This window comes from Podarcis tiliguerta (genome assembly GCF_965153285.1).
Source record: "Podarcis tiliguerta genome assembly, chromosome: 3".
NCBI classification, from domain to species: domain Eukaryota; kingdom Metazoa; phylum Chordata; class Lepidosauria; order Squamata; family Lacertidae; genus Podarcis; species Podarcis tiliguerta.
The window spans coordinates 52041240-52068798 of NC_139536.1; the positions used below are offsets into that span (position 1 = coordinate 52041240).

General features: G+C 43.0%; 1 protein-coding gene across 2 annotated transcripts in view; it reads right to left on the reverse strand.

Annotated features, from left to right (window-relative positions):
• Positions 1 to 27559, reverse strand: part of FNDC1 (fibronectin type III domain containing 1) — an 89520-nt gene that overhangs the window by 35178 nt on the left and 26783 nt on the right. For both annotated transcript variants that reach the window (XR_014509675.1, XM_083434017.1), the window contains exons 2-10: positions 18271 to 18480; positions 15367 to 15484; positions 13834 to 14021; positions 12600 to 12707; positions 9446 to 9634; positions 5292 to 8357; positions 4185 to 4303; positions 3977 to 4088; positions 2970 to 3326 (exon numbers count right to left, since the gene is read on the reverse strand). Coding sequence is in view for 1 of the 2 variants with exons in the window: in XM_083434017.1 (XP_083290143.1) it covers positions 2970 to 3326; positions 3977 to 4088; positions 4185 to 4303; positions 5292 to 8357; positions 9446 to 9634; positions 12600 to 12707; positions 13834 to 14021; positions 15367 to 15484; positions 18271 to 18480 (4467 nt within the window). In the remaining variant the exon portion in view is untranslated. The remainder of the gene's footprint in view (positions 1 to 2969; positions 3327 to 3976; positions 4089 to 4184; positions 4304 to 5291; positions 8358 to 9445; positions 9635 to 12599; positions 12708 to 13833; positions 14022 to 15366; positions 15485 to 18270; positions 18481 to 27559) is intronic.

Here is a 27559-nt window from a genome sequence, read left to right on the forward strand (position 1 = left end):
AATAGCTCAGGCAGCATTCTGTTTTTCGACACTTCCATCTGAATTACAGGAAGAAGAGCCCTTGAAATCTTGGACTTCTCAACAGGGACAGCTGTTTATCTTGCAGAGCATCAGTCCCTCAATAGATTTGCTTTACTCCATAAATGATATTGTGTGGTTAGCAATGCTAGGGCCAGGCCAGCTGGAGAAGTGGTAGCTGAAAAGAATACACACAGAGAGAGAAATCAAATTCCAAAATATTACTTAGGCAGATATCACCCTAAGCACGTACATATCCAAAGCAAGAAGTCTTTGCATGCTTATTCATTAATTTTGGTTTGAGGAGCAGCTCTGATCACATGTGTGCACTTACACAAACATTGTGTTCCACAGAGCAGACTCTAACAATGCAATATATGTGGAAAGCCCCTCACTGATATTGGAGCTCCATATATGCCTCAAAGCTCCCATGGGGCTTGAGATCAGGGACGCAAACAAGAGAAAGAAAATAATGACATAGACTTGGATAACATTTAGCTGCGAGTCCTGTATGACCTGGTCCCTGTTTTCTGTCTTGCTCATTCCCACCTGGCCTGAGAAAATGTGGCTCTGACTGACTCCAGCTACAAAGGCAGTGGCTGCGGCTACTGATTTAAATTTTGTTTAAGTTTCGGTTTTAGTTTATTTATATGCCATCTTTCCACAGTGAGCTGTGCCAAACGCAGCTCTCAACACACACCAATATACATCAGAATACATAACATGTAAAAAAAAATCCAATTCCAACAAACTAAAATAAGACAAAATCAACAATTCAATTTTATAACAATATTGCAATGTACAGAGAAAATCACAAAGGTATTTACTATAACTTGGTTTGGTTCAGATACAATATGTACAAGGGCTCATGCAAAGCATTACATTTGAAATACTAAAGGTATCCCTTGGTGCCGGACAGCTGGCTGTTATTTAGTTCCTGGAGAAGAGGAATTGCTTGTTAAACCACTGTGGGAATTGTAGCCCTCTGAGTGGAATAGGGGATCTCCTAACAACTCTCAGCATCCTTAAGGAACTACAGTTCCCACAATTCTTTGAGGGGGGAAGCCATTACTGTTTAAAGTGGTATGATACTGCTTTAAATATATAGTGCAGATAGCCCCTAACAGGCAAAAGAACAAAAGAATGTGCCTGGGCTCATTTGGGAGGAAAGGTGGGGTAGAAAATTAATAAATATTTTTCCTGCACACCAAGAGGCAGGGGGCTGGATCTTCTCACCAGGCTAGGTGGTTCACAGCTGGCTCCCTCATCTCTCCTCCAGAGATTAGCCAATAGTGCTAATGAACAATAGTAATTTCATTTAGATCTATTTATTTTTAAAACACCCTCAGACAGAGATTACTCACCTAGTACAAATTTGAAGAGAATTTCCTTCTTGTTTTTCTTGCTGAGATTCTGCTTCCTCTTTCAGATTCATGCTCAGTTATTTTCTTCTAACCTCTTCTTTGTTATCCCAAGTGCTCCATCCTCATCCCGCTCTTGTTCCTTGATACTAAATCCATTTAGTGGCCATTTTTCTAAGTAATTCCTTAAGAGTATTTTATTATCCGGCTAAATGCAGGAAGCCATTTCATGATGTGGTGTTCCATGGTGAAGGCATTGAAATTCGAAAGGGTATAATACGGATGGTGACAAGATAATACACATTCAATGTCCTGACTGCCTTGATATTTATGGAATGGTTAACCTACCACAGTGCATCTTTACAATCGTTGATTTGATTCATTGGTCATTTCCCTTGAAGTCTCAAAGTGACTTGCAAAAATAAAATTTCAGTGCATAGTACAAAAACAGTCAAAACTAGATTAGCAACACTAAAAACGATAAAGTGACTACTTGGTAAATCAGTCATCTGTACAGACTTGCCAAATCTTACCACACGTCTCCCCACTCCCCTCGGCAAGAAATGGGATTCACCAAACTTCTTAACATCTGGCAAGTAGTGGCATGCACTCCATGGTAGCTCCATGATGGTAGTGGCAGGGATACAATATAAAGCAGAGGATGCTGACCTCAATATCAGGCCTAGGGAATCCATGGTCCTCCAGATGCTGTTGGACTCCAACAACCATCAGCTTCAACCAGCATTGGTCAGGGATAATGGGAGCTGTAGTCCAAAAACATCTTACAACCATAGGGCCCCCTTCCCTGTTCTATATGATAAACGCATCATTTAGGTCAAGTCTTCACCCTAATGCAATGGTTCCCAACCTTTTTTTATTGGCCACACCCCACCTATGCACCTCTAAAATCCTGATGCCCATAAATCTTATTATTCACAAAGTGAACTCCTGTTCACATGGAGGAAGCCTCAAAGGCCATTCACTGTTAAAAACTCATTCTCAAATTGCCCCCCTTAAAAATCAAATTGCCCCCCTGTGGAGCATGTGCCCCACGTTGGGAATCACGGCCCTAATGTCTTATCAACAAAGCAGCTGGCAGGTTTGTGTGCTGTTTTGGCATACCCACCCAATACTCATTAAGGATGAGATTTAGTTTTACACAACTAAAGACCAGGATGTGCTTCTCCTCCTGGTTTTAAAGGATGGTATGCAATATTCTTCCATCTCTGCTAACTCAAGCAACATGATGATTCATCACAACAGAAAACCAGTGTTCATATAAGGTACCTGTCACCCAAATGGCCAGTGTTCATATAAGGTACCTGTCACCCGAATCTTACCTGTCTGCACTGCTACTGGAACTATTTAAATAGAAATACCACATACATATACACATAGGTAAAGGTACCCCTGCCTGTACGGGCCAGTCTTGACAGACTCTAGGGTTGTGCGCTCATCTCACTCTAGAGGCCGGGAGCCAGCTCTGTCCGCAGACACTTCTGGGTCACGTGGCCAGCATGACAAGCTGCATCTGGCGAGCCAGCGCAACACACGGAACATATACACATAAACTAGCATAAAAGTCAGTACCTTCGGAATTGCATTCAGGCAGACCGTCAAATCCTAACACAATATTCCCCTCTTCATCATACTCTGCGTAAGTCCCAGGCGGGCAGGTAGGCTGTGGTTTCTCAGTTGGTGGCTCAGTAGTTGTTGGTTCAGGAGTGGTAGGTTCAGGAGTGGTAGTAGTAGTGGCAGTAGTTGTCCTCACGGTTGTGGTGGTGGTGGAAGGAGTGGTTGTTTTTTTAACCATTTCAAGGCCTATCAGTGGCTTCCCTCCAAGGCTGATGATTGGTTTATCTTGTGCATTTGCTACAGGTTTGCTAAATCTCCCATGCCCAAACAACGGCAAACCATCTGGGCTTACTACAGGAGCTCCTTTGGAATCTAAAGGAACAAAAGAAGACAAAAATTTACCTCAGATACAGTTAATACCATGAGGTTTTGCTTTGTGGCCTTTGAGGGACTACTGGGGCAGGGGCAAAGGGATTGTTAGGAAGAATAGGTACATACTTCTGTTGCAACAAAGCTAGCAAGATGTAGGGGCTGCCCTGTAACTTAAGAAGAGACACGCTGAATCAGGCCAAAGGCCCATTTAGTCTCACATGGGCAAACCATATTCTCATGGGAAGGCCACAAGCATGACCTGAATGCAGCAGCACTCTCCTCACCTGCAGTTCCCAGCAAATGATATTCATATGCATGCTGCATTAGTATCTAGAGAATACCAAACACACACACAATTTCCCATCTTTTCATAGCTTTGTATTGTATAGATTGCTATGCCAATGGGCTCTCTTCAGCTCATCAGATAGAAAAAGTATCAAGTAACTCAGTAGAACAGGGATGGGGAAGATGCAGCCTTTCAAATGTTGTTGAGCTCCCAGCAGTCCTGGCCAGCATAGTCAATGGTCATGGATAATGAGGGGGTTTGAAGTCCAGTGACACCTGCAGAGCCCCAGGTCTCCCCTCCTGTGTTACAAGAACCCATACTCTGAATAACCCACATTCCGCCCCGTGTTCATATTGCTGCTTACCAACAATAGTCCGGCCATCTCCTCCTAATTTCACTCTGAGAGGTTTCCCCTGGGAATCCTGGAGGTACCTTCCTTCAACATTCAGCACCAGCCCTCGGTCAAGATCTACAATCTAAAAGCAATGTGTAGATTGAAAGGCTCTCCAACGTGAAATAATATAACGTTAAATCTTAAAAGTATTTTGTATTTTCAAATAAGGTCACCCTACCCACTTTATTCCTTGTGGACCATTTATTATTTTCTGTCCATTTCGCTTTCCATTTGTACCAGGGACTACTTTATTATTTTGATCTGGTTTTGTGGTTAGATTGGGCCTGCCACCATTTCCTGAAATATATGCAACACAAAGCATGCATTATCCATTACTTTATCTATACTCTGTCCATTCAGTAAAATTATAGTTCCAAATATTTATAATAACACAATATATATTTTATTTAATAAAATTGGTATGCTATAAAACTATAAAAAACTATAAAACTATAAAACCCCAAAGCTGTCTAATAAAACATATGTTAACATATAAATGCATTTTATATACATACTTGTACAATATATTCATTTATGAAATAAAGCAGGTATTCCATTGGGATGCAGGTTTAAAAAGCCACTTGCAGTGATTCTAACAGTTAGCATACATACACTGATTAAACTATACGAGCCCAATTATATTCAGCGGGAATAAACTGGATATATGTCCAACACACTGGTACAGATTTTTATGGTCTGACATTAGGGACCACTACGATTTTACTATGGGCTTCTTTACACATTACTGTATATTTAGGCATGGGATATTCTTATGTCATAGTAGATTTCATCTGCAGATGTTTTTTGTCTGTTTTTCATCAAAATTCTACATACTAGCTAGATATACAGGATTTGTGTGACTAATAATAAATCAATTTAAGGAATAAAATTCAGTTGACCTATCAGGACATACCCTGAAAAAAACTATGAAAGTCTCTGAATACTCACCCACTAGTGGTCAGGTCTACCTAACATTACGTTTGAATTGAATAATCTTCTGCAGAAATAGTGAATTAGGACACACTAGTGAGACATTATGAGAGAAATGGCCAGCTGGGAGCAATGAGATTTGGGGATGGGCCAAAATGAGGCAAGGAATTAAATAGCCCCTTAGCAAAGTAGGTGAATAGATAGACAGTTTCACAACAAAACCATATCCACTGATGGGATCTCAAAGCACAACGTTTGGGAGCATCTTATAATAACACATTGTCTCCATAAAAGGATTAGGATGGGAGGAACACCCAGTTAACAAGCATCAATGCAAGCATCACCAATGCATTACCTTGCCTGTTAGGAAGCCTAAGCTGCTGTCGTTGAGAAGGGTTGGATAACCTTGAGTTTTGTGTTCGTTGATTGGAGGACACTGAGGATGAAGAATGTGTTGGAGAAGCAGAGTGACTGGGATGAAGCTGAGAAGATCCAGAAGTAGAACCAGAGGAACGTGGTGAAGCCAAGTTCACTTTAGGCAATGTATTCAATTTGTTAGAAGACTGGGAAGACCTGGAAGTTAAAGCAGTAGATCTACTCAATGCAGTGTTCGATGTTTTAGAAGTGGGCTGTTCCTGTTCCTCCTCCTCATCTTGTTTGTACACTTCCTCCTCAGCAAATTTTGCTTTGGGGGGCAATGCAGGGCTTGGTGATTTACTTTTATCACCAGCAACATTGTTATTTAGGCTTTGACTGCCCCTAGAAACCGAAGAAGGTGGCCACTTCGCTGCTGGAGATGTTGGATTTTCCTCCATTTCTGACTGGTCATAATCCTCATAATCATCATCACTGTTTATCAACTGGTGTGTTTTAGAGGATGACATTTTGGGAGAAAGTTCAACTTTTGTTGGGGCTGGCTGCAGGAGTCCATATTTTTTGTCTGTGTGAGATGATGTCCTAGTAGGGACTCTGGAGCCAGATGGATAACGGGGCGCTGAAGGATGAGTTTGTCTCAGAGAAGTAGAGGAGGATTTTGAAAATAAAGAAGTTTCTCTGCTGTAGTGATGGTCTTTGTCTAGGTCTCTGTTAGAGGTAGATGCTGGCTGAACAGATTTGGATTGATGGGGAGATGCAGGCAATTTATAGGCATCAGATGTATCTTCACTAGATGCAATAATCTTTGATCCAGTATGTTTTCCTGGTGACAGACCTAAACCTTTGGAGGAGGTTAAAGACTCTCGCTGAGTTGAAGATCTTTGCCCAGATTTACTGGTCTGAGACTCAGAATGCTTTGAAAGAGAGCTGGTTCTTCCCTGAGATATTCTCCTAGATGGAGAGACTTCTTTGGCAGGTATTGAATAAGAACCCTTCTGTTCCTCTTTATCACTTGCCTCTTTATAATAGTTTGCCTCCAAACTGTCATCATCTCTGTCTTCTAGTTTTTCATTACTCTGGTGGGATGATAGTGTAAGGTGGCTTCTTGAATGTTGCGACTGATCCGTTGATGCTTTTGAGGAATAGCTGGTTTCTGGATGAAGAGTTTTACGGGATAAAGCATGAGACCTTCCCATCAATGTTTTTTTAGACAAAGGTGAGGCTTGCTTCGACTTAGGAGGTGTATCTTTGCTCTCAAGATGGTCAGGTTGATATTTAGACGCAGGAGGCTGTAAAGGAACTGACTTTTCCATAGATGTCCTTAATAAAGAATCAGAAGATGGAGATGAGCCTCTGGACCTTGAACTATGGCCATTTGTTAACTGAGAAGAAACACCGGAATGATGGTTTGTTCTGCTTAATGAAGGGGATTGGCTAGATACTGAAGACACAGCATCAGAGTGTTGAACTTTAAGTGAAGAATCTATATCTGTAGCTTCTCGTTCTTTGCTATAGTTTTCTTGTATAACTCTGTGATGATTCTTAGGTTCAGCCAGAGAACTCCTCCTTTTGGTATAGTCCACTGAAGAAGATTGTTTAGAAAAGGATGGTGAATAAGCATTAGGAAGAGTTGAAGGCAGAGGACTTTCATCTTCATCCTCCAGTTCTTTGTCTTTATTGGAACTGGACCTGTGATTACTGCCTGATGCCAAACGTAAACTGGGCTGAGGTTGAACCTTTGAGGACTGTGTAGTAGAGGGGCTTTTCGGGGGTGGAGTCCTGGTACCATATATATTACTGCCTCTGTTGGCAAATCTGTTGGCAGTAAGGGCTGATCTATATTTGAACAAATTAAAGCGTTCAGATGCAGACAAACTTGAAGAGGACCTAGAACTGAATCTAGAAGATGGCCTTCTTCTGTTCTCTTCATCTTCTCCTTCATCATTTTCACCAGTATTAACATCAGAACCTTCTTTTCCCTCAGCCTTACGTTTAGCAGATGAGCTATGTGAGTGAGGTAAAGTATGAGTAGCAGCAGCAGCAACCGCAGAAACTCTCGGATCTCGTGGCACATGGCGGTTAGAGTGCAGGAGAGGCCTCGTTTGCACAGATGCAGATGAACTGCCCTGAGGAGAAGAGAGCCTAGAACCTGGTCTTTGCTCTCTTTTTTCGATTTCTTTGCTTTTATCGGCATCAAAAGCATCACTGGTATCAGGGGGAACTAGTTTATAAGAGGGATGGTGTGAATGACTTTGAGAATCTGAGGCTGCAGATGATACAGAAGGAAGGAATGGTTTTGTGGGGTGATTCTGAACTACCTTCCGAGATCCAGATGGCTGCTGATTTGAATGTGAAACTGAATGCTTAACTTCTGGAGGTTTAGGTTTTTCCTCTGAACTGTCAACTTGATCATTACTTTCATTATCAACCGGCAGATTATCCAGCGTGACTTCATGGGAAGAAGGTAGTTTAGAGCTGCTCTGTCTTAGATTTTTTGCTTCAATTTTGGGATAGTTAGGAATGGAAGATAATGAAGGGTGTGGTGAGAGGGAGGGTGGTGATGACCGATGCTTATCAGTGCTTGCCTGCCCGGTTCTTACAGGTGTGCGTGACCTATGAGGTGTTTTACCTGAGGAAATGACAGAGTGTGGAGGTTTAACTGGGGAGTGTGACTTCACACTGCTCTTAACATCCTGATTTTGTGGCTGCACTCTTGCAGCTTCTTTGGAGGGATTGTGGTCAGCAGTGTCTTCTCTGGAGAGAGAATCAGTTTCTAGCTCTGCTCCCTTTCTAGAAGACACCTGAGACTTGGTAGGGACTCTGCTCCCAGCTAGAAGTTTATTCTTTAAGTCAGAAGCAGAACTTTTTGAATCTCTGCCACCAAGAAAAGTGGATGAATGACCCAAAGTTTGCTTAGAGGAAGAGGACGGTGATGAGGCAGAAGAGGTGTGAACAGAGGAAGAAGGTGCGGAATTCTTAGATGCTTTCGGTTCCAAATCTGCTTCAATATTTGTTTGTTGATCAATAGTTGATTCACCTATATTGGCTACAACAGAAGAGAGTGGCAGGGGGAAGGAAGGAGATTAAATAGAAATCTATAAAAGTAACCAACTGTTATTAAAAGAAAATGAAAATAGCTTGCCTAATGAAACATTCTGGCAGCAACCCCAAACCATGTTTTAAATTATGGTGATTCAAAGCCCTGTCCTAAATCTACAGTTCTTGTTCACATACCCATGGAATAAACACAGTAATGAATATTCATAAATAGTAAAAAATTGACAATTTGAAATGTTATGAGGTTGCATTTTAAGACAAAATTTTAATTTGAAATGTGAGGGCCTAAGACTTGTAAGCTTTTTCATTTGTTTTGCTTTTTGCAGGAATCAGTTGTGAAATGTCAACAATTAAATGCCACTGCATGCCAAAAACCAAATGCCACTGCAGATCAAATCTATCCATCTCAGAGACAAACAGCACAATTCAAACCAGGAAGCAGTGAGGTTCTCAATCAACCACCACATCCAAGCCCTGCAATCTCATGCCAGCCAGGGTGCAAGGACTGTGGCTCGGTGCCTGGAGAGACACTGCCAGGCAATACACAATAATGAGTGAGATGGACCTTTGTCTTGGTAAATGGCCATTTCAAACATTCAACAGGACTGGGAAGCACATATAATATAAATATACATATATGGAATACTTTAAAATTGTTATGCCAGTACCAGGCTGGGCCCCTCACTGAATCTGCAGGGCTTTAGATAAAGTAGAAGAAACAGTAGTGGTAGCTTCCTACCTAGCTGGCCAAAGCTAGGCCCCCATGGGTGGAGCCACCCGACCTTCCAATTTGGCAACAGCTCTCTCTGCTAATGGAGGCCAATGTAGAGGTGACTATGCAGCATCCTAATCAGCCATCAACACAGGATTGCACTCTAAAGGCAACTGTAGAATTCTGATGAGAATGTCCATTTCTACACTGAAATCTAATATACTTTAGCCAACTTGTAAAATGTTTACATGGCCCACCCACTCCAAAGTCACCACTCCAGAGCGATCCAATGGCTTTTAATGGAACATAGGGCAAAATAGCAAAGAGGAAACTGGCTGGTTGAACTGTGACAACATCATACTTACTTGCTGGCATGGCAACACTGAAGGCTTTAGACTGAGGCCCTTGGCCCCTCCTGTTTGCGGCGCGAATTTTGAAAATATAGCGCTCCCCAGGCTGCAGATCTTCCACTAGGGCGGATGTCGTATCTCCCGGGTAGGAAATGGACTTTGCTCCGAAGGGCTTGAGAGCGGGGGCGTATGAGAGAATGTATTCTGAAATGATTTGGCAGACGGTTGGAAGGAGGAAACTGAAAACAATCCTGTTTCCAGCGGACAGACTGTATGGGTAGGATGAATTAGAACGTGCATTACTAAAATTAATACACTGGCAATGCACGTCAAGTCAACAGCTGGGGCATCAAAGACATCATATACATAGTAAGTTGAGCAAGCATTCCATCAGCCTTTTTAGTTGCAAATGTCCAAATATATTTAACTAAATACCCAACTCTCTCACTCACTATTTATCGTTTATATTACCACCCCTACCTTGGACATCATAAGATTTTGCAAATAACACAGTGAATCAGCTGTTTATTTTTTAAAAAAAGAGTTCATAAAAGGCACATAGTCCATGGCTATATATTAATGCTGATGGACCCATGGCCCATGGGCTTAGATAGGTTTAGATAGGTTTGCCAGACCTCTGAGGTTAGCCTGCCATGCCATTTTCAGTGAACCATGCCCACCTTTCCCTGGTTCAACATCATATGCCATCAAGCATGGGAAGGTTTAAGCCAGATGTGCCCTCTTAACTCTTCCAGCTATTGCTTGATGTGTCAATCATTTGATATCTTAGAGCCTTACACCTCAACCAGCCCTAAATGTAAAGATAACTAAGAATGGCTCTATGTCATTTTTAGAGTTGCATTTAGCTATTACTATTACCTTTTAAAATTACGAGTTATACCCAACAAAGTTGTCCCATTCACACAAGTACTTCTGCTTGCAAAACAGAACTTCTCTTTCCTCTTCTCTCCTTGTGTGCCAGCCCCCAAATCTGTTGTAGATTTGCAAATCTCTGGAGCAGATTTGCAGGAGGTAGGGAGAGGCCAGGGAAGAAAAGTTCTGTTTTGCAAGCAGAAGTCAATGTGCAGATGAGATGACTTCACTGGATACAACCCAGTGCCAATAGCAATGAAGGTGTGCTCCTTTCTGCACTGCCAAGGTAAGGCAACAAACTACAGGCAACATGAAAGCAGCCCACACCATAGCTGCTGGCTCCTCCTCATGCCAGCCAGCATCATCCCTCTCAGAAACTGGGGCACAGCTGACACAAGGCATTGGCACTTCCTCAACAGCATGGGAAGCCGCAGGGCTTCAGATCAGGAATCAATGAGACAGCTAACTGGAGAAGGAAGGCAACAGGTAGGTTAGGACAGTATTTTTCCTCTCTGTTGCCACTTGACTCATCTGGCGCTTGTGCTCACAATGCTTCACTTTGGAGTTTGGCTTCACACCCGAAGAACATGCCATTTTGGTTCTCTCTGTTTCTCATTTTTCCGATCTTAAATTCTCCAGGTTTCTGCCCCAAATTGTGTTTGTTTTCAATCTTCATGAAATTTCATCAGCATTTTGATGTGAATTTCTTATAATAAACACATTTCTGTATGCAGTTTTGAGTAACGTACACATTTTTGCAACCAAACCATTTTTCTAATAGAATTTGTTTTTGTATGTTATTTTCACCTATGTATTAATTTTTATACACCCTCCCCAATATATGCATTTTTGTAAATGCTGGTTTGTTGGAGGACAGAGCTGCAAAATTAAGAGAAGTGTGAATTTCAAAATATTACTGTATTTTGCTTCCCATATTTTGGAAAGTCAATATTTGACAGATTTCCCTTTAGATTCAAATTGAATCAATCAGTTTGTAAGAGACATTAATGCCCTCCCCCAACTCTACATCCCCAAAGAAAGATCACAATAACCCCTCCACTCCACAACTGATTTGCTGTGTAAAAATGCTTCCTCTACAGAATTTAACTCTGAATTCTTGATCCCACAGCTTCAGTCCCTTTTCTGCAGTACCAAAAGTAGAGCAATTGCTTTGCATGAGCTGCTGTATTCAGAATTTGCTTCTGTATATATAAAAAGTGGTGCCTATGGTGATAACTCAAAACAACAGAAAATTCAAAATAAAGACAAGTGGATAATACTATCTTTGAAAAATATAGACTCTACCAGCCGTTTATAGGACACATAACATCACGGCTTGCCAGCAATAGCTACACGAGGCACGTGTTCTTCCAAAATAGGCAATATTTGGATATATGAACAAAATTCATCTAGTGTTAACAGAAGGAGTGAGAGTATCTGTGCAAATTAAAAATAGACCTCTCTTGTGGCTGCTTTCACCACCCTGTATAATCCAGTCCCTTCCATTTCAGCATTCTTGACCCACACCTTGGTTCCATGCTGGTCTGTCTACACAACCTACCCCTCTATGTGGGGTTATGGTGTAGAATTTGGAACGTGTGCATAGATCATGCTGATGGCTAGAAATGTCTTGAACAAAGGTTGCAAAGAGAATCAAGCAGTCAAAGAAAATCTGAAGGATTGTGGCTCAATGAAAGTTGCGGGAATTCTTTCTTATTGGTCCCTCACAAAACTAAAAGCCATGGGAGAGAAGGAAAATCTACCAGGCCATTTTAGATCTGCAGTGTAGCTGAGCACTCAGGAGTCAAGGTCAAAATGTTCCACAGCTGAAAGTCCTCTGTTTGCAGCACTGCGAACAACCAAAGACATTTCAGCCTGCCAGCAGACCACCAGGCAATAAGAGCATATTACCTAGAAGAAGGCCAGAGAACCAGCAGCCCTCTAGATGTTGTTGGACTATAACCCAATCAACATTGATCCTTGGCAATTCTGGCTGTGGTTGATGGGAGTCAGAGTTCAAGTAGATATGGAGAGCCAGAGATCCCCCAGCCCTGGACCTAGAGCAGAGCAGCAGGATTTTCAAGCCACAAACAGAAGCTGAGTACATTATAGCCACTGGATTTTCAGGACTGAATATGTGGGTTCCTTCATCTTTGCTCAACAGCTCTACCTGAGCTGGAGCTTAGAACCTCTCATGTTAGTTTGGTAATGTATTAATTGCCTTTCATATTAATTTCAAGGTGATTTACAGTTGTTCTGCTATACATACAGTAATATCTATGTGGTCGCCACCTACCTTTCACTTTTCCTTCACTCTCTGGAAGAGCATCCCAGGTAGCAGCAACAGTGGCTGTTTTGCCTTTGATTGGCCAAACATTCAGGTTTTCTGGAGCACCAGTGGGAGCTGTGACATATACAACAGACCAAAAAGAAAAAGGGGGAAAGGAGTAGTGAAAATAAGCAATGGAGTTGGGCGGTGGAATCCAGGCATTTGAAAAGAGGTAGGTGCCACCTGAAGCAATTTGAAAGCATCCCCATTTTTATCAGCTGTGTTGTTGTTGTTATAGTTGTTGTTTTAAAAATCCAGATTCTGCAAAACACTTTGGAAATGGACTAAAGCAGCCTTCCCCAACCTGATTCCCTCCAGGTGTTGTTGGACTCCATGATCCCTGAGCCAGGATGTTCCATGGTCAGGGATGATGGGAGCTGGAGTCCAACAACAACTGGAGGAAACAAAGATGGACTTTCCCATCAAACCCGAACAAAACCAGCCTCTTTTTCTTACTTGTGTATATGGCACTGACACCATCATTCACAAATGTTCATGTGAGTTTAGGGCCCAAACGAGACATCACAATAAAATGTACACCTTTCACCCAAAACAGTAGAAGTGCATTTATCTACTCCTCATTCTCTATTATTCCTGTTAAAACTTGCCCATGCTATGAAGTTTCCACATTTTCTAACCACTTCCAAGGGACAATGATGTAGAGTGAGTTGGGAACAGAAATAAAGAATGGTGTGACATCACAGCATGAGATATGTCCTATTAGATATTACAGTAGAAGAGAGGGGAGCAAAATGATTACGGCAGGATTCACCTGACGAGTCCCATCAGTGGAAGCCCTGTGCTATGACTTCCAGTTGTACAATGGGGCTTTCCCCTTTTCCTCCCCCTGTGCTCCCTCATGCCCATCCCCAAATTGGCTCAGGGGGTGTCAGGAGAACTCCCATGACCATGCACAATGAGAGAAGAGGGGGGATTGTTCCATCGGTCAAGCTGAAAGACTTGTGCTGATGGAACACATTGAATTCCTCCCATGGAATCCGTCTGGGCAGCATGTGCCCATATGGTGGAATGTCATATATGGACCTCAAACACAATTCTTTTCAGTTGGGTAATCAATTGCTGAGTCACTAAGAAATGAGATGTTGAATGGTGTAGAATTCTGTGTAAAGCAGCCCCAAGTAGTCGCAGATCCAACCCCAAGCAATTAACTCGTATAAATCACATTCTTAAATATACATACCAGCTTCTGGGGTTCTCTGATAAACTGAGGCACTCCACTTGCCTTCCTTTTCTCCCTGTGAGATTCGAACTGCAAATTCATACATGGTGTCTGGAATCAGTTTATCTACCAACACCCTTCTGTTGGGTATTTGTTTGTAATCCCACCTCGCTGATTCCCCTTTCTCTCGATAACGGACAGTGTACTGCCTTAGAATAAAACACGGAAGAATGCACTGTTAACCACAGTCACAAGATATAAAGCACAACCATAACTGTTCAGCTCATCACAAGTCCATTGGACTATACTCACCAGAAGTACAAGTTAAATGTTTGGGGGGACATAGCAATTCTGAGTCACAATAATAAGGCTATGATCACATTTCCTCAAACACAGGAGTGTCATTAAAACTGATTGTGTGTCACATGATCTTCTACACTAAATCATAGTGCCTGGAATTTCCCAGACACACCCAGAATACTGCAGTCAGAAGCAGTGTCCGGACGGAAAATGGCAAAATGTCTGGGAAAATCTGGACATATGGCAGCACCCATGCCGGCAGTGTCGTTTTTGTTGATCTTCCTGAAAAATACCTCAAAAATGTTGTTTTTGTGATTTTTTTCCAAAACAGCTCAGCAACTTTGACCGAAAAAAAGCTCAAAATTTTGCCCAAGAAAGCTCAACAACTTTTGTGTCCAGATTTTCACTTTTTTAAATATGGCAACCCTAATGGTTCTAGTGCTTCTGTAAGAGCTTGCGCAAGCAGCTCCAATTAAGTTTCACTGTCTTTGCTCAATGCTCCAGCATGAGGTGTTTGAAATGTAAAAACAAGAGTGGTTCACCCAGTGGGGCAAAGCCAGAACGATAGCCTTCCAGCAGCATCATCACTGCCGCTTACTGGGAGGGGTGCGGTGGTAGCAAGAACAGAGCTGTTGCAGGTGCACCAGTGGGAGTGACAGACTGACTCCACAGGTGTGCTTGCCTAGTCCTGGCATTGCTGCTGCCATGTCCCTAGAGCTGTGGCTCTGCCCTACCAAGCAAGCCACTCCTCAATAAATGGGCACTGAAGAAAAGGGCCCTCAGCATGGCAAATATACCTAAGGAACCCCCAATATGGAGCCAGCACTGGGTAAGGCAACTTCTGCAAGGCCTTTTATAGAGATCTCTCTCTTCCCTGTCCTCGTCTATTTCATGTGCTGAATTAAAAACAATCCTAATAGAAGAAAAACAATACCACTTCTGGAAAATGAAGGTCTGACCATCCACAACAATACTTTTCACACCTTATCTGCAATGAAAAAGGGACACCAGTCTGCTAGGCAGTACACTGTAGATTGTTGAGGTCAGATACCCACCAAGATGCAGCAGACATGCTGTGGATTGGCACTAGTACAGGTCAGCCTTATTACTCATGTGCAAAGGAAGGTATGCAACCACTCGCTTTATTTTATCCTGAAGTGATCCCCTGACCATGCCATCTTTCAGTAGCTTCATACAGGTTGGACTTAGGACACCTCTGGCATATCTAGATGCAAACAAAATAATCTCTAGTACCTAGAGGAGACAGGCTTCTTCTGTTTCTCATAGATGGGATCTGTCCAGGTAACAAGCACGGACTGAGAAGACATTACACGAACAGCGATGTCTTTTGTCTCCTCCAGCTCATCCTCTTCTGAAATACAACCACAACAGTGTGTCAGTAATGAGAATTCTGGACATCATCATTATTAGCATTGGCCTCTTATTGCACCAGAACTACATGATGCTTCTATATTGGGCCAGGCTTAATGGTCCTGCTTACATAATTATCCTGATTAGCCCCTTAGCCCACTCAACCTCAGATGGGCGACCTCAATCAGGGCCTTCTTTCTTTACTATTATGGCCACTTACAGGTTGGCTACTCATGTTAGTAAACCATGATCAATAGCTCAAATGGCTGGAGTTAAATACCGGTAATTTATAGCGGACGTAGTCTCAAAAATATAGAATACTGTGATTAATTTGTTTTTGTTTTCAACCCCTAAATTAGAAATGACTGCTCCCCACTTCAAATTGGGGGCACTTTTTGCATGGTCCCACGCAGCCCCCTGACCCTACACGATCCCCGGCAAGTCAGACTGGCTTCGCCTCCCCAAGCTGGATACCTGGAGGTTCCCGCCTAACCTCAGACAGTTAACCAATCCCAGCTGGGGAGGTGTTGCTAGGGGAGTTGACGAGGTACGGTTAGGACTGCCCTGCACACAGAATAGAGGGTGGAACTTACCTGGGAGTCCTCAGTCAGCTCCAGAGCAATGTCTATGCCATGCAATGTCAGTATCAATCTTAAAATACAGTAAAGCAGGGATGGAGAAGCCTGTGGCCCTCCAGATGGATTCCTGAGTGAACCCAACTAGCCTCCACACATCTGGGAACAGGCTGCAAGACTGGTAGAGGGCACAGTATCCAATTAAGTGTGAATCCTAGCAGGTTTCTTCTTTAAAAATATTGAATGATAGTTCCACGCCAGCCTTCTTTAGTTTCCATAGCCACCCACGGATGTGGCACAATTCCCTATGACCAGGGTCATGGGCTGAAGCCAGTATGAACTACTCAACACACACCAACACTATACAAGTCAACCAGCTAAAACCAAAGTCTCTGCTTCCTATCTTGCACCACCTGTTCCCAATTCATCACTAAGTAACTAGGATTTCATCTCTTTTCCCTGGGGACAAATTAGATCAGATAGTTTAAGACTGTACCACATGAAGATAAAATTATTCCATTACATCTGCATTGGCTATGCTGCAGCCAATATGCGTTTTGCTTTTTAAGATTAAGCTGATTGTCATTTCCTTCCTTCAAGGCAACCTTCTTCACCTTGCTCCGCATATTCCTACATGCATTGGCGGACTGGCAGAACAGCCATCTTGAGGTTAGAACTTGGACAAGAGCCTCTAACCATAATTTCCCACCAGTTGCTCTTCCCACCTCAGCTCAGGGTGACTTCATTTGCCATTGTTCCATCTTGAGCTAACAAGTTACAGCTGTATTTCCTGCACTGTTCACACAGAAATTAAACCAGCTTCTCTTCTGAGTCTCAGTTTGAGTATAAAGTAGCAGTCATGCAGCGTGTAGTGAATTATATTGCCACACCTCATATGGAATTCTCTCAAAGGGGAATCACCTTTGGGGTTTCCACACCTGTACGCTTTCCTGTAGGAAATTCCTCAGCTGTTCTACTCTGAAATTCCTCTACATTTTACCTCATATGGAAACACTAACCAAGGGGCTATGCAAACCCATCAGACATATTTTGATAACTTCTGTTGGTTGGGATAGCTCAGTTGGAAGAACATGAGATACTTAATCTCAGAGTCATGGGTTCGAAACCCACATTGGGCAAAAGATTCCTGCATTGCAGGGGGTTGGACTAGATGATCCTCACAGTCCCTTCCAACTCTACAATTCTATGATTCTGTCTTCTCTTTGTCTGGCGATTCAGTGAGCAGTTTGTTGATGTTTTTCTTAAAATGTGGCACACAACGTCTAAAGATGTGGAGTATGTAACATCAGAACCAAATGAAGCTTAAACAAAGTACAAGTTTTCCATTCATTCGAAGCTCTTTTGCTTAAAATTGACCCCTAATATTTGAAATTGGACCCCTCTGACTAATTAACTGAAGCTTGGGTCAATTAAACCATTGAAACCTACCAGTTCTAATAGTGTTGCCAAGTTTTATCTCCACCAAACTGTTGGAAGTGGAGTAACACTTGGCTTGCTAACGCTCAACTTAGCTGAAACATTACAAAAATTATAAGCTACCTCTTCTGTGAAGTTACTGCAACTTAGCTTGAGTAATTCAACATAATAGTAGTCATAATCAAACCTGTCAACTTTTCCCTTTTCTTGCGAGGAATCCTATTCAGAATAAGGGAATTTCCCTTAAAGGGAAACGTTGACAGCTATGGTCATAATCAGAGTGGACCCAGTGAAAGTAATGTGCATGACGAATTCGGGCTCATTAATTTCAATGGGTCAACTTTGAGGAGAACTTAGTTGGATACAAGCCATTGCCTTTTTCATCCTGGTCAAGAATTTCCTTTTGCTTAAACACCTATAACTGCTTACATAGCAGATCATAACACATGCAGTCAAATTCTAGATATAAGTGTAATAGACACTTTCAGGAATCTGCTCTAATGAGGGAATTAACCCACTGAACCAAATTACTAGGGAGAAGGAATCGGCACAAACCTTTTCACTCGCCAAGCTGTGCACTGTTCTGGGCATTCTCCTGACCCTCCAGAGTAGGACAGGGGATGGTACGGGGGGGGGGGACTATTGCACTATTGGGTGCCCTTGCATTGGCTTCCGCTAGGGTGCCCGGTTAGTTGAACCCAACCCAATGCTTCATCATCCCAAACAAAAGTGCCAAACATTATTTTGTGCAAAATAAACTTTGGCCTTGACTTACCTAATCTTTTAACCTCATGACTTCTTTCTTCTTTTGGCAGTGGCTTATAACTCATCTTTCTGCTGCTCTCTCCATATCCCAAGAGGTAACCTGGATATCTACGTAGGCTCCTTGAACCTGAAGAATGGGGTGGCCTCCACCGAACAAACGCCCTGTCGGCTGATGATGGTCGGCCGCGCACTCTTAAAGGTCTGCTTGGCACTTCCTTCTCTTCAAAAAAACGTAAAAACACACAAACACACAAATCAAGAGTTACTCTTAAGCGCTCTTCATGTGTTACCTGTTTAACATAAGTGGCACCTTTTTTTTTTAACCTTCGCGATTTATTAATTGAGCAGACAAGTTTGATAAAAGGTGAATCTGAGATAAAGCTAGACAAATGAAGCAGTGGTGCATAATAATCAATTCATCACTTTAAGGGTCTGGTGGGGCTTCCCGATTCTACACCACTCCCAAGGAGGCTTAGGGTTCACCAGGTTGACAGCCATTGAAGGGATTAGGAGGTGCCAGCAGCCACTGGTGGAGGAAGAGGGGTGCGGGGAGAGCACACCGCCCCTGGCAGTGCGATCCCAGTGGAGTGCCATCGCGGCTGCACCCCCATCCGCGCAGGACGCCACACCCCTGCAGGTGGCATGCCACGCCCCCAGGACACATGCCAGCCCCACCCCCACCTGCTCTCCCCCCCCCCCCCCCCGGTGCTGGAGCATGAAGCTCCACCACTGCCAGCAGCTCATTCCTCCGCTCCCTGAGAATCTGAGGATACAGCAAGGGCAGCTACCATACACCCACCCAATATTGAAAGGAGTTTGGTTGCTTAGCTTTGATAAGGCCTGGCTGTCTATAAAGAACTGTAAGATTTTGAGTGGTTGGGAAGGAAAGGGCTGAACGCTCACTTTTCTACCTCTTCCCTTCCCTTCCCAACTGGAAGTCAACCACGGGTGTTTTACATGATTTGAAAAATAAATAAATCCTAGAACTACATTTTCTGGAGGGTACCCCTGCTATGTTACTCTAGAGGAAGGGAGTATAGAGAAAAAATCAGGGAGGAATGGCTACAAAATGCAAAAGGACTGTGACAATTCTATATAAAGCTTAAGGTAAGTAAAGTGACTATTCAGAACAACAGCTGAGAAACACCAATTATTGCTGTTGCAAATGGTCACAGTGCTTGTTTTACATGGTACATAGAATGGTCCCAGACAATTATTATTTTTATATTTCATAGTCATTTGGCCCCATTTTTTCCTCTACCCATGTATATCGCATGCCAGCTGAAGATGTGGATTCTAGTTTGCAAAGTCTTACTCCGTAATCAGTCTGTTAGTCTCTACAGACTTTTTGTTGTCAGAGCTATATACAATATGTAGCTCTGCCCTATCATAAGATATGGAACAAGATAAACAATCACATTCCTTTAGACCAAATATGAAGAGCCTTTGGCCTGCATGAGGAGGAGAAGGCTTCTCCCTTCCTTCTCTAGTCATAACATCTTCCCCCCCCCTCAACCCCCCCCACCATCATGGCTATTATTGTTGTTGGCATCTGTCTGCCTTGAAAGTATTAGTAAAAAAAAAAAAGGCAGTACCCTTTGGTGCCAATGAGAACTTTTGTACAAAACTTTGTAGCACTGCAAGGAGGGGCGATTGGTGCTTACAGCTAGGGAGGGAAGCAATAAACCTTCTCTCCTTGTGCACTGTGGCTCCAGTAACAACTGGAATCCCTCTATGCCTGTAACTGAGTCAAGAAAAATGGAGATGGAGCTTCGTGCTATACATAAATCGCAAGGTATAGTTTGGCCCCAAGAAAGCAAAAACGGAAAGAATGCTTGCAGATGAATTTGCAGATCTAGGCTGTGTACCAAACCAGTGTCAAACAGAGTTGAAGCCAGATGCATAACCAGTTATTCATGCACTTGGAAACATTAATCTTCTTCTCAAAGAGAAAAACTGAAATGGAACATGGTGCAAACTGGAGGACTGGCGAGTGCAGACGAAGTGGCAGATTGGGTAAACTCTTTGGTGGCTGCAGAGTTAACGTCTTCAATCCAAGAGATTTAAATTTGACAGCACACTACAAGCTTCTTACATACAAGCTGTCACAAGCCAAGTACTTAAATATATTGAAATGCACAAACAAGATACTGGCAGCTGATGCTAGATTAAGAACCAGCCAACTGACACAAGTCAATGCACTGAAGGCTGATGGAACTTCAGCAGGGTGCCTTTAGGAATTTCCTCCACCCAGGAATCCTTCAAAGGAAAACCCATTAATTATTAGAAGGGTTACAGTACAGATGGGGAGCTTATTGCACTCCAGGTCTTGTTGGACTCCAACTCCCATCATGCCTGATGATTGGCTAAGCTGGCTGGGACTGGTGGGAGTTGGAGCCCAGCACCACCTGTAGGGCCATAGGTTCTCCATCCCTGAATTACCAGGTGTCAAAATCATTACTGTTGATACGCTAATGCATGGCTCTATGTAGAAGGAACGTAACCAGGCAACACAGCTGCAAAGATGCAGAAAGAAAAACCCAGAAACTAAATCAAAATAAAATGCAGATAAAGATCAGCAATATTACTTTTTTGGCCTTATACTGGCTCTAAAAGAAATAAAACCAGATCTAAGGCAAAACTGCAGCAATATAACAACTGGAAACCTCAACATCCATATCAGAGATGGAAACTATATTGGGAATGTTTAACTGTTTAGTCAGATTTTCTCCAGGGTTAGCAGTGATAACTTTACACAAGTGGTGGAGGCTTAGGGATGAGAAGACATGTTTGTAATTGTGGTAGATTGTGCAAATATCCATCAAGACATCTATGGTGGAACAACAGTTATGGTGAAGACAGACCACAAGCCACTGGAGAACATGATGAAGAAGCCTCAAGTTGAGGTGCCAACTTGAGCCAGATTGTAAATAATGTTTTCCCCTGCTTCTGAAATATCGTCTGAAAAACTAGCTATAAACCAAGGACAGAAATACATCAAGCAAACTTTTCAACCAAAACATTTCTACCTAGAAAGAATGCTATACAGCAGTGGGTGGGAAACTCATAGCCCCCCAGGTGTTGTCAGGATAGACCTCCCATCAGTTACCTGGGACTGATGGATGCTGAAGTCTAACAACCCCTGAAGGGCCATAGGTTAACTGCCTCTGCTACAAAGGAAGATGTTCTGGAGCAGCAAGTACACTTGATGTCATGGACAGGTTGGACGCAGAGGAATGGTGGGAGGAATCAGCCGGGGAACCACCAAGGGAAGAAGGCGCAGAGCCTGGGGAGTAGAGGTGTTACAACAACGAGTGGTCAGAGATAGAAGAGGGAGAAGACTGGGAAGAGCTAACAGGGCTTAGTGAGCTGGGAGAGTCAGTGGCAAAGAGAAGTCTAGAATCAGAGGCAGAAGCTGAAACAGGCAAGTGGGAGAAGGGTGGCCAAAAGGCAGAGATCAGTCAGGCTGGTGAAGAGCCATGGGTCTCTCCCCATCCTTCTATGACAAGCTCTATTCCCCCATTGTCTCCCAGAACCAGAAGAGAGCTGAAATGGGCAGAGCAGAGGCAGGCTGAACATGTCTCTAATTATTAGGAAATCCCTGGAGAGGAAGGGACTTTGACGGCTGTGGTGTGGAGAGGCAACTGATTAATGTGGCCAGACCTACCAGAGATGAGCTGCTTTGCTCATTAGGCCTGACACTCAGCCCAGTCTGTGAAGATTGTGTTTTTGCTAATAAAGCATTAACTCCAACTTTGACCATGTGATTTACTGCCGACTCGCTCTTTGACACATGATATTCACAAGCATTCCAGCCACTGAAGAGAAAATGGAAGAAATAAGAAACAAAGATGAAACTATGAAAATGTTTATTAGGATGATAAAAGGAGATTGGCCCAAAATCAAGTCTTAAGGACTTCTGGAGCATCAAAGCAGAGTTAACAACAGAAAGGGGACTTGTACTCCAAGGAGAATGAATCGTTATTCCAAAAACCACTGACACCAGGCATATTAAAGAAGATTCAGACAGGATGCTTTGGCATTGTATTGTGCAAAAAAAGCAGGGGGAGGGAAATGACATACTAAATTGGCCAGGCATGAATCCTCAGATATGGTGTCCAGATGTTCCACGTGTTTAGAATATCAGAAAGGAAATGCCAGGAGCCAATGACACTTAGAGACATCCCTGACAGTTTATGGCAAGGAACTGAAACTGATTTGTTCAGAGGTGAACAAAACAAGAACCATACCCTCCAACATTTATCCGAAGAAAATAGGGACGTCCTATTATTATTATTATTATTATTATTATTATTATTATTATTAATACCCCACCCAGCCCATCTGACTGGGTTTCCCCAGCCACTCTGGGCAGCTTCCAACATAAACAAAAACATAATAAAAACTTTAAACATTTTTAAACCTCCCTGTAAAGCCTTCAGATGGCTCAGGGGTCAGATAACTCCAAACCCACCAACATTTCTCCAATGAAAATAGGGTCATCCTAAGAAAAAGTGGGACATTCCAGGATCAAACCAGGACAGTTTCTGTAAATCTGAGACTATCCCTGGAAAATAGGGACAATAATATGCCCATTGTGGCATATTATAACAGATACCCTGAAATCATGGTTGCAAGATGTTTGCAAGCATGGTAGTTCTAGGAAGGCACAAGTTACATAGTACAGTATTTTTCCGTGTATAAGACGCCCCCTATTTTGTGGGACTCCAAATTAAGAAAACACCCCCTCAGCACTACCCGTGTATAAGACGAGCCCCAATTTTAAAACTAATTTTTGGGTAAAAAAACCAAAAGCCTAGTCTTATACACGGAAAAATACAGTATATATCCAACAACAACTCTCAGGATACACCAGCTAAATTTGCATCATTTGTTAAACATACAGTCACCAGCCCTTACTTCCAACAAGCAAATAGGTAATGTGATGTGCAGATAGGAAAAAGGGGGTTGGGGAGACGAAAAAGAGAACCAATGTTGACACACATTCTCAGGCATTTTGAACTATGGAGACACACAAATTGCAGAAGAAGTATCTCCAACACGGGCTGTGAATGGGTAGAAGATGGAAATCTCACTTTCAAGCCACAAATAGATATCCATAAAGGAAATGGAATGATAGGAAAACATAATGAACTAGCAGACTCCTCCCAATTTAGGGGGGGAAAGCAGCCCAATGAAGGCTATGCATGCTCAGCGGCAATGCATAGAATGCTAGATTGGGGGGGGGGGGCAAACACAAAGCCTGATGAAGACTGAGCATGCTCCATAGCAATAGAATGCTCATTGACTGTGAGAGGAGGGGGAATAGAATGGAGCGAGTGGAATGCTGATCAGGCAGTACTCCATACTGCAACATTTTGCTGCAGGCCTCACCTTTATTTACCCAAAGCACTCTACCCTCTCCATATCCCCTTTGAAACTACAAACTGATGTTCTAGGCAGCTATTACATACAATAAAGTACCTGGCAAACAGATCACCCTTTCAGCAACCACTGCCCTTTCTTCAATTAAAAACCTTTCAGTCAGCCTTTTTATTTCCTGTCTTTTCTTTTAAAAGTTGTAAATTGTCTTTGAAGAGTGCAGCTAACTACTACAGTATGTTCATTTTGTATTCCTCCAGCAACCCATAGAAGTAGTTATAGGCCAAGGTTTACCAGCCAGTTAAGTCTAGATTACAGGCGCTGCGGCTTGTAATGCAGCTCACAAAGAATGCAACAGTGGGCACGAGTCCTATGAACAATAATGCAATTTTGCCAGCAACGCAGGGCTGTTCAATATTCTATTATGTAGCAGGTTTTATTCTAAGGTCTTTAAATGCATCACATTCAAGAGCTACAGACCTTGCACATCCACATACTGCTATCTCTCCTGGCTCTTCATTCTGCAATAAATGAGTCTTATTTACGAAGACTGAATACATTCCTACTGGCCACATAATATCGCTGAACTTTTGCTAGCTTGGTTTGGCAGGAAGGGAGTCTGCAGTTGATCAGTTTTGCCTCCACCAATAAACGTCGCAGCTTTCCAACTGGAATTAGTATAAAGAGTTTTCACGGGACAAAGGATACAAAAGGAACCAAATCAGCCAGAAAGTCATATGGAAAGCATTGCATTTAAAACAAATGCGGCTTTAGGCAAGAAACTGCTTATCTGCTCAAATTTTCACTGCAGGCTCTCCTTTTTTAAAAAAAACTCAAAAAAACCAAACACCATCTGTGTAGGTCTTAGCAGACATTCTTAAATCTGCAGAAGACTACTGGCTGCACTTGGGATTCAGTCCTGCTGCAGCGCCAGAGATAGAGTGTGTTCCACTTTACAGATAACACTCCTCTATTTGAAGGGCTGTCCAGTCCAAGTTCAGCTGAAAAATATAGACCCATAATAAGGGAGAGCAGAAGAAGCCCATCAACAGCTAGTGCTTGGACTGCATATTAAGCAGGTACACAGGTCACATGCTCATAGACTTCTTCACTAGAGTATTCTATTTTGATTTAAATTAGGGCAATTATTCCTAAATATGCATGGGTACATACATGAGCATATGTAAATTTTACGTAAATTTATGTAAATTTTATGTACATTTATATGTACATTTTACTGCTTCTTTTTCTTTTGGGGGGGGTATCTGGCCACCCAGATACCCAGATACACCCAGGGACGCGGGTGGCGCTGTGGGTTAAAGCCTCAGCACCTAGGGCTTGCCGATCGAAAGGTAGGCGGTTCGAATCCCCACGTCGGGGTGCGCTCCCGTTGTTCGGTCCCAGCGCCTGCCAACCTAGCAGTTCGAAAGCACTCCCGGGTGCAAGTAGATAAATAGGGACCGCTTACTAGCGGGAAGGTAAACGGTGTTTCCGTGTGCGGCTCTGGCTCGCCAGAGCAGCGATGTCACGCTGGCCACGTGACCCGGAAGTGTCTCTGGACAGCGCTGGCCCCCGGCCTCTTAAGTGAGATGGGCACACAACCCTAGAGTCTGTCAAGACTGGCCCGTACGGGCAGGGGTACCTTTACCTTTTTATCTGGCCACCCTACCAAGAGAACCAGTTTGCCCAAATGAGCCATCGAGAGAACTGCTGCCTCTCCATTGGCCTCCCCTGCTGTATTCACCAGTTGTGGTCAGTGATAGGTGGTCCCCCTATCTATCCAGGACCTATGCTCTTACAAACAAATCAATAGAGGAAAAGGTTTATCACAGACTACAAGACTTGGTGGCTATATGCTACCTAGAGGATCATGGACACCATACCTCTGAACAACAGTCATTAGGAAATAGCAAGGACTATTGCCTCATGCCCTGGTTGTGAGCTTCCTGTAGGCATCTTGATGCACATTGTGGTCCCCCCCCCCCTTTATCATCACATAATTGTGAGGTAGGCTATAGACTGAGAGTGGGGCTGTCTCCCACTCTGACCCTGGGCCTCCCCAGCCATGATTTAATGCTCTATACCACATTATACTGGCTTGCAACCTCAAAGGCTATATAGCAAGCTATGACAATATTGCCAAAAAGGCTTATCTGGGAAACTATACAGTCATACCTCATGTTATGTTTGCTTCATGTTACGTTCTTTCAGGTTACGTCCCGCGGCGACCCGGAAGTACCAGAAAAGGTTACTTCCGGGTTTCGCCACTCGCGCATGCGCAGAAGCGCAAAATGACCTCGCGCGCATGCGCAGAAGCAGCGAATTGCAACCTGCACAGGGGCGCCACTGTGGGTTGTACTCTTTTCATGTTGCAAACGGGCCTCCGGAACGGATCCTGTTCGCAACCAGAGGTATCACTGCATTCAAGTTAACGGCATGTAGCATGATTCCTATGCACCCTTTTCCAGGAGTAACTGTATATAGCAAGGCTAACTTTTTAGAAAATATGCACAGGATTTTTATGCACAGATGTGAGAACCTCAAAATAGGGAAGGCAGGCTAGCTCACAGCAGTCCCATAGAGCAAGCATTTCACTAGACCACACACACACACACAACATGAGATGCAGTCATATACAACTAATCCCTTAAAAATAAGGGGTGGGGGAATGGCTGAATCTTGTTGCCTTTCTAAACTTTGCACAGACTTGATTCATCTATTATTTATAGATGCATCTGACTGTTCAAACATATATTTTGGAGAAGAAGAATTATTTTTCTTCTTTTAAAAAAAGGCAAACAAACAAACCACTCAAACAAGCAGTCACACCACAGCTATTCTGTTATAATATTCCAAGGGTCTGCCAACCCAAGAACTTCCACCAGTGGAATCCAGGACCCAGAATGCATTCTGTGTAGAAAAACTGTGGAGCTAGCAAGTCTGAAAGCCAACCTAACCACTCCAAAGTGGCTGCTGAGTTGCAAAGACCACCAGGTTTTCAATGGCAGAAATGGTTTGCATAAGCAGAAATGTGTCCTGATAAGACAGCAGCAGCAGAATTATGCTTGCGAAGAATGGAAGGAAGATCGGAGTGGAAAGGAAACACATTAAAATGTGATTTATACAAAATAAATTGTTATGTACTAAGTTGAATAGGATCCAAACTGCAGCAGTCTGATTGGTCCTAGAACAATAGGATCCAAAATGCAGCAGTCTGATTGGTCCTAGAACAATAGGATTCAGAATGCAGCAGTCTGATTGGTCTAGAACAATGCAGCAGTATGATTGGTTGGCAGGAACCACCCAATCATGCTCCAGATATAAGTGAATCCACAACCTGATTGGCTTACAGTAGAATTCCAGAATTCCAGAATCCACATATTTGTGTAAATAATGTATATAAAGCAGATACTTTGAGGGGACATTCATTCATTCCTCCTCACCACTATGAGCTGAATAAAGGGCATGAAATCACTTTGCGACTCTGAGTATATTTCATAAATAGTACAGTAAATAGTGATGGATGCAACTATGGAGTGTCCAGGCCTACACAGAAGCAAGTAAATGCCACACAAATAGCAAAAAGACAGGCCTAAGATGCTAGAGACCAGTGTGGTTTCTATACCAGGTTAACCTGTGTGTCTTCCCCTAAAGAATCCTGGCAATTGTATTTGGTTCTGGGAATTCCGTTAAGCGCTCCTGTCTGTCACATGTACATGACCTGCTGTAGCATAGAGATGGCATTTACAAATCCCAGGTTAAGTCTGAAGCATAGATATGTCAAAAGAAGTTTTTTGGAGCATGACTTTTCGCTGATAACTCTGTGTTTATCTAGAAAGTTCCTGCAGCATTAAGCCAGGGATGGTGAGACTCCCGACATCTGGAGATCCACAGGTTCCCCATCCCTGAGTTAAGCT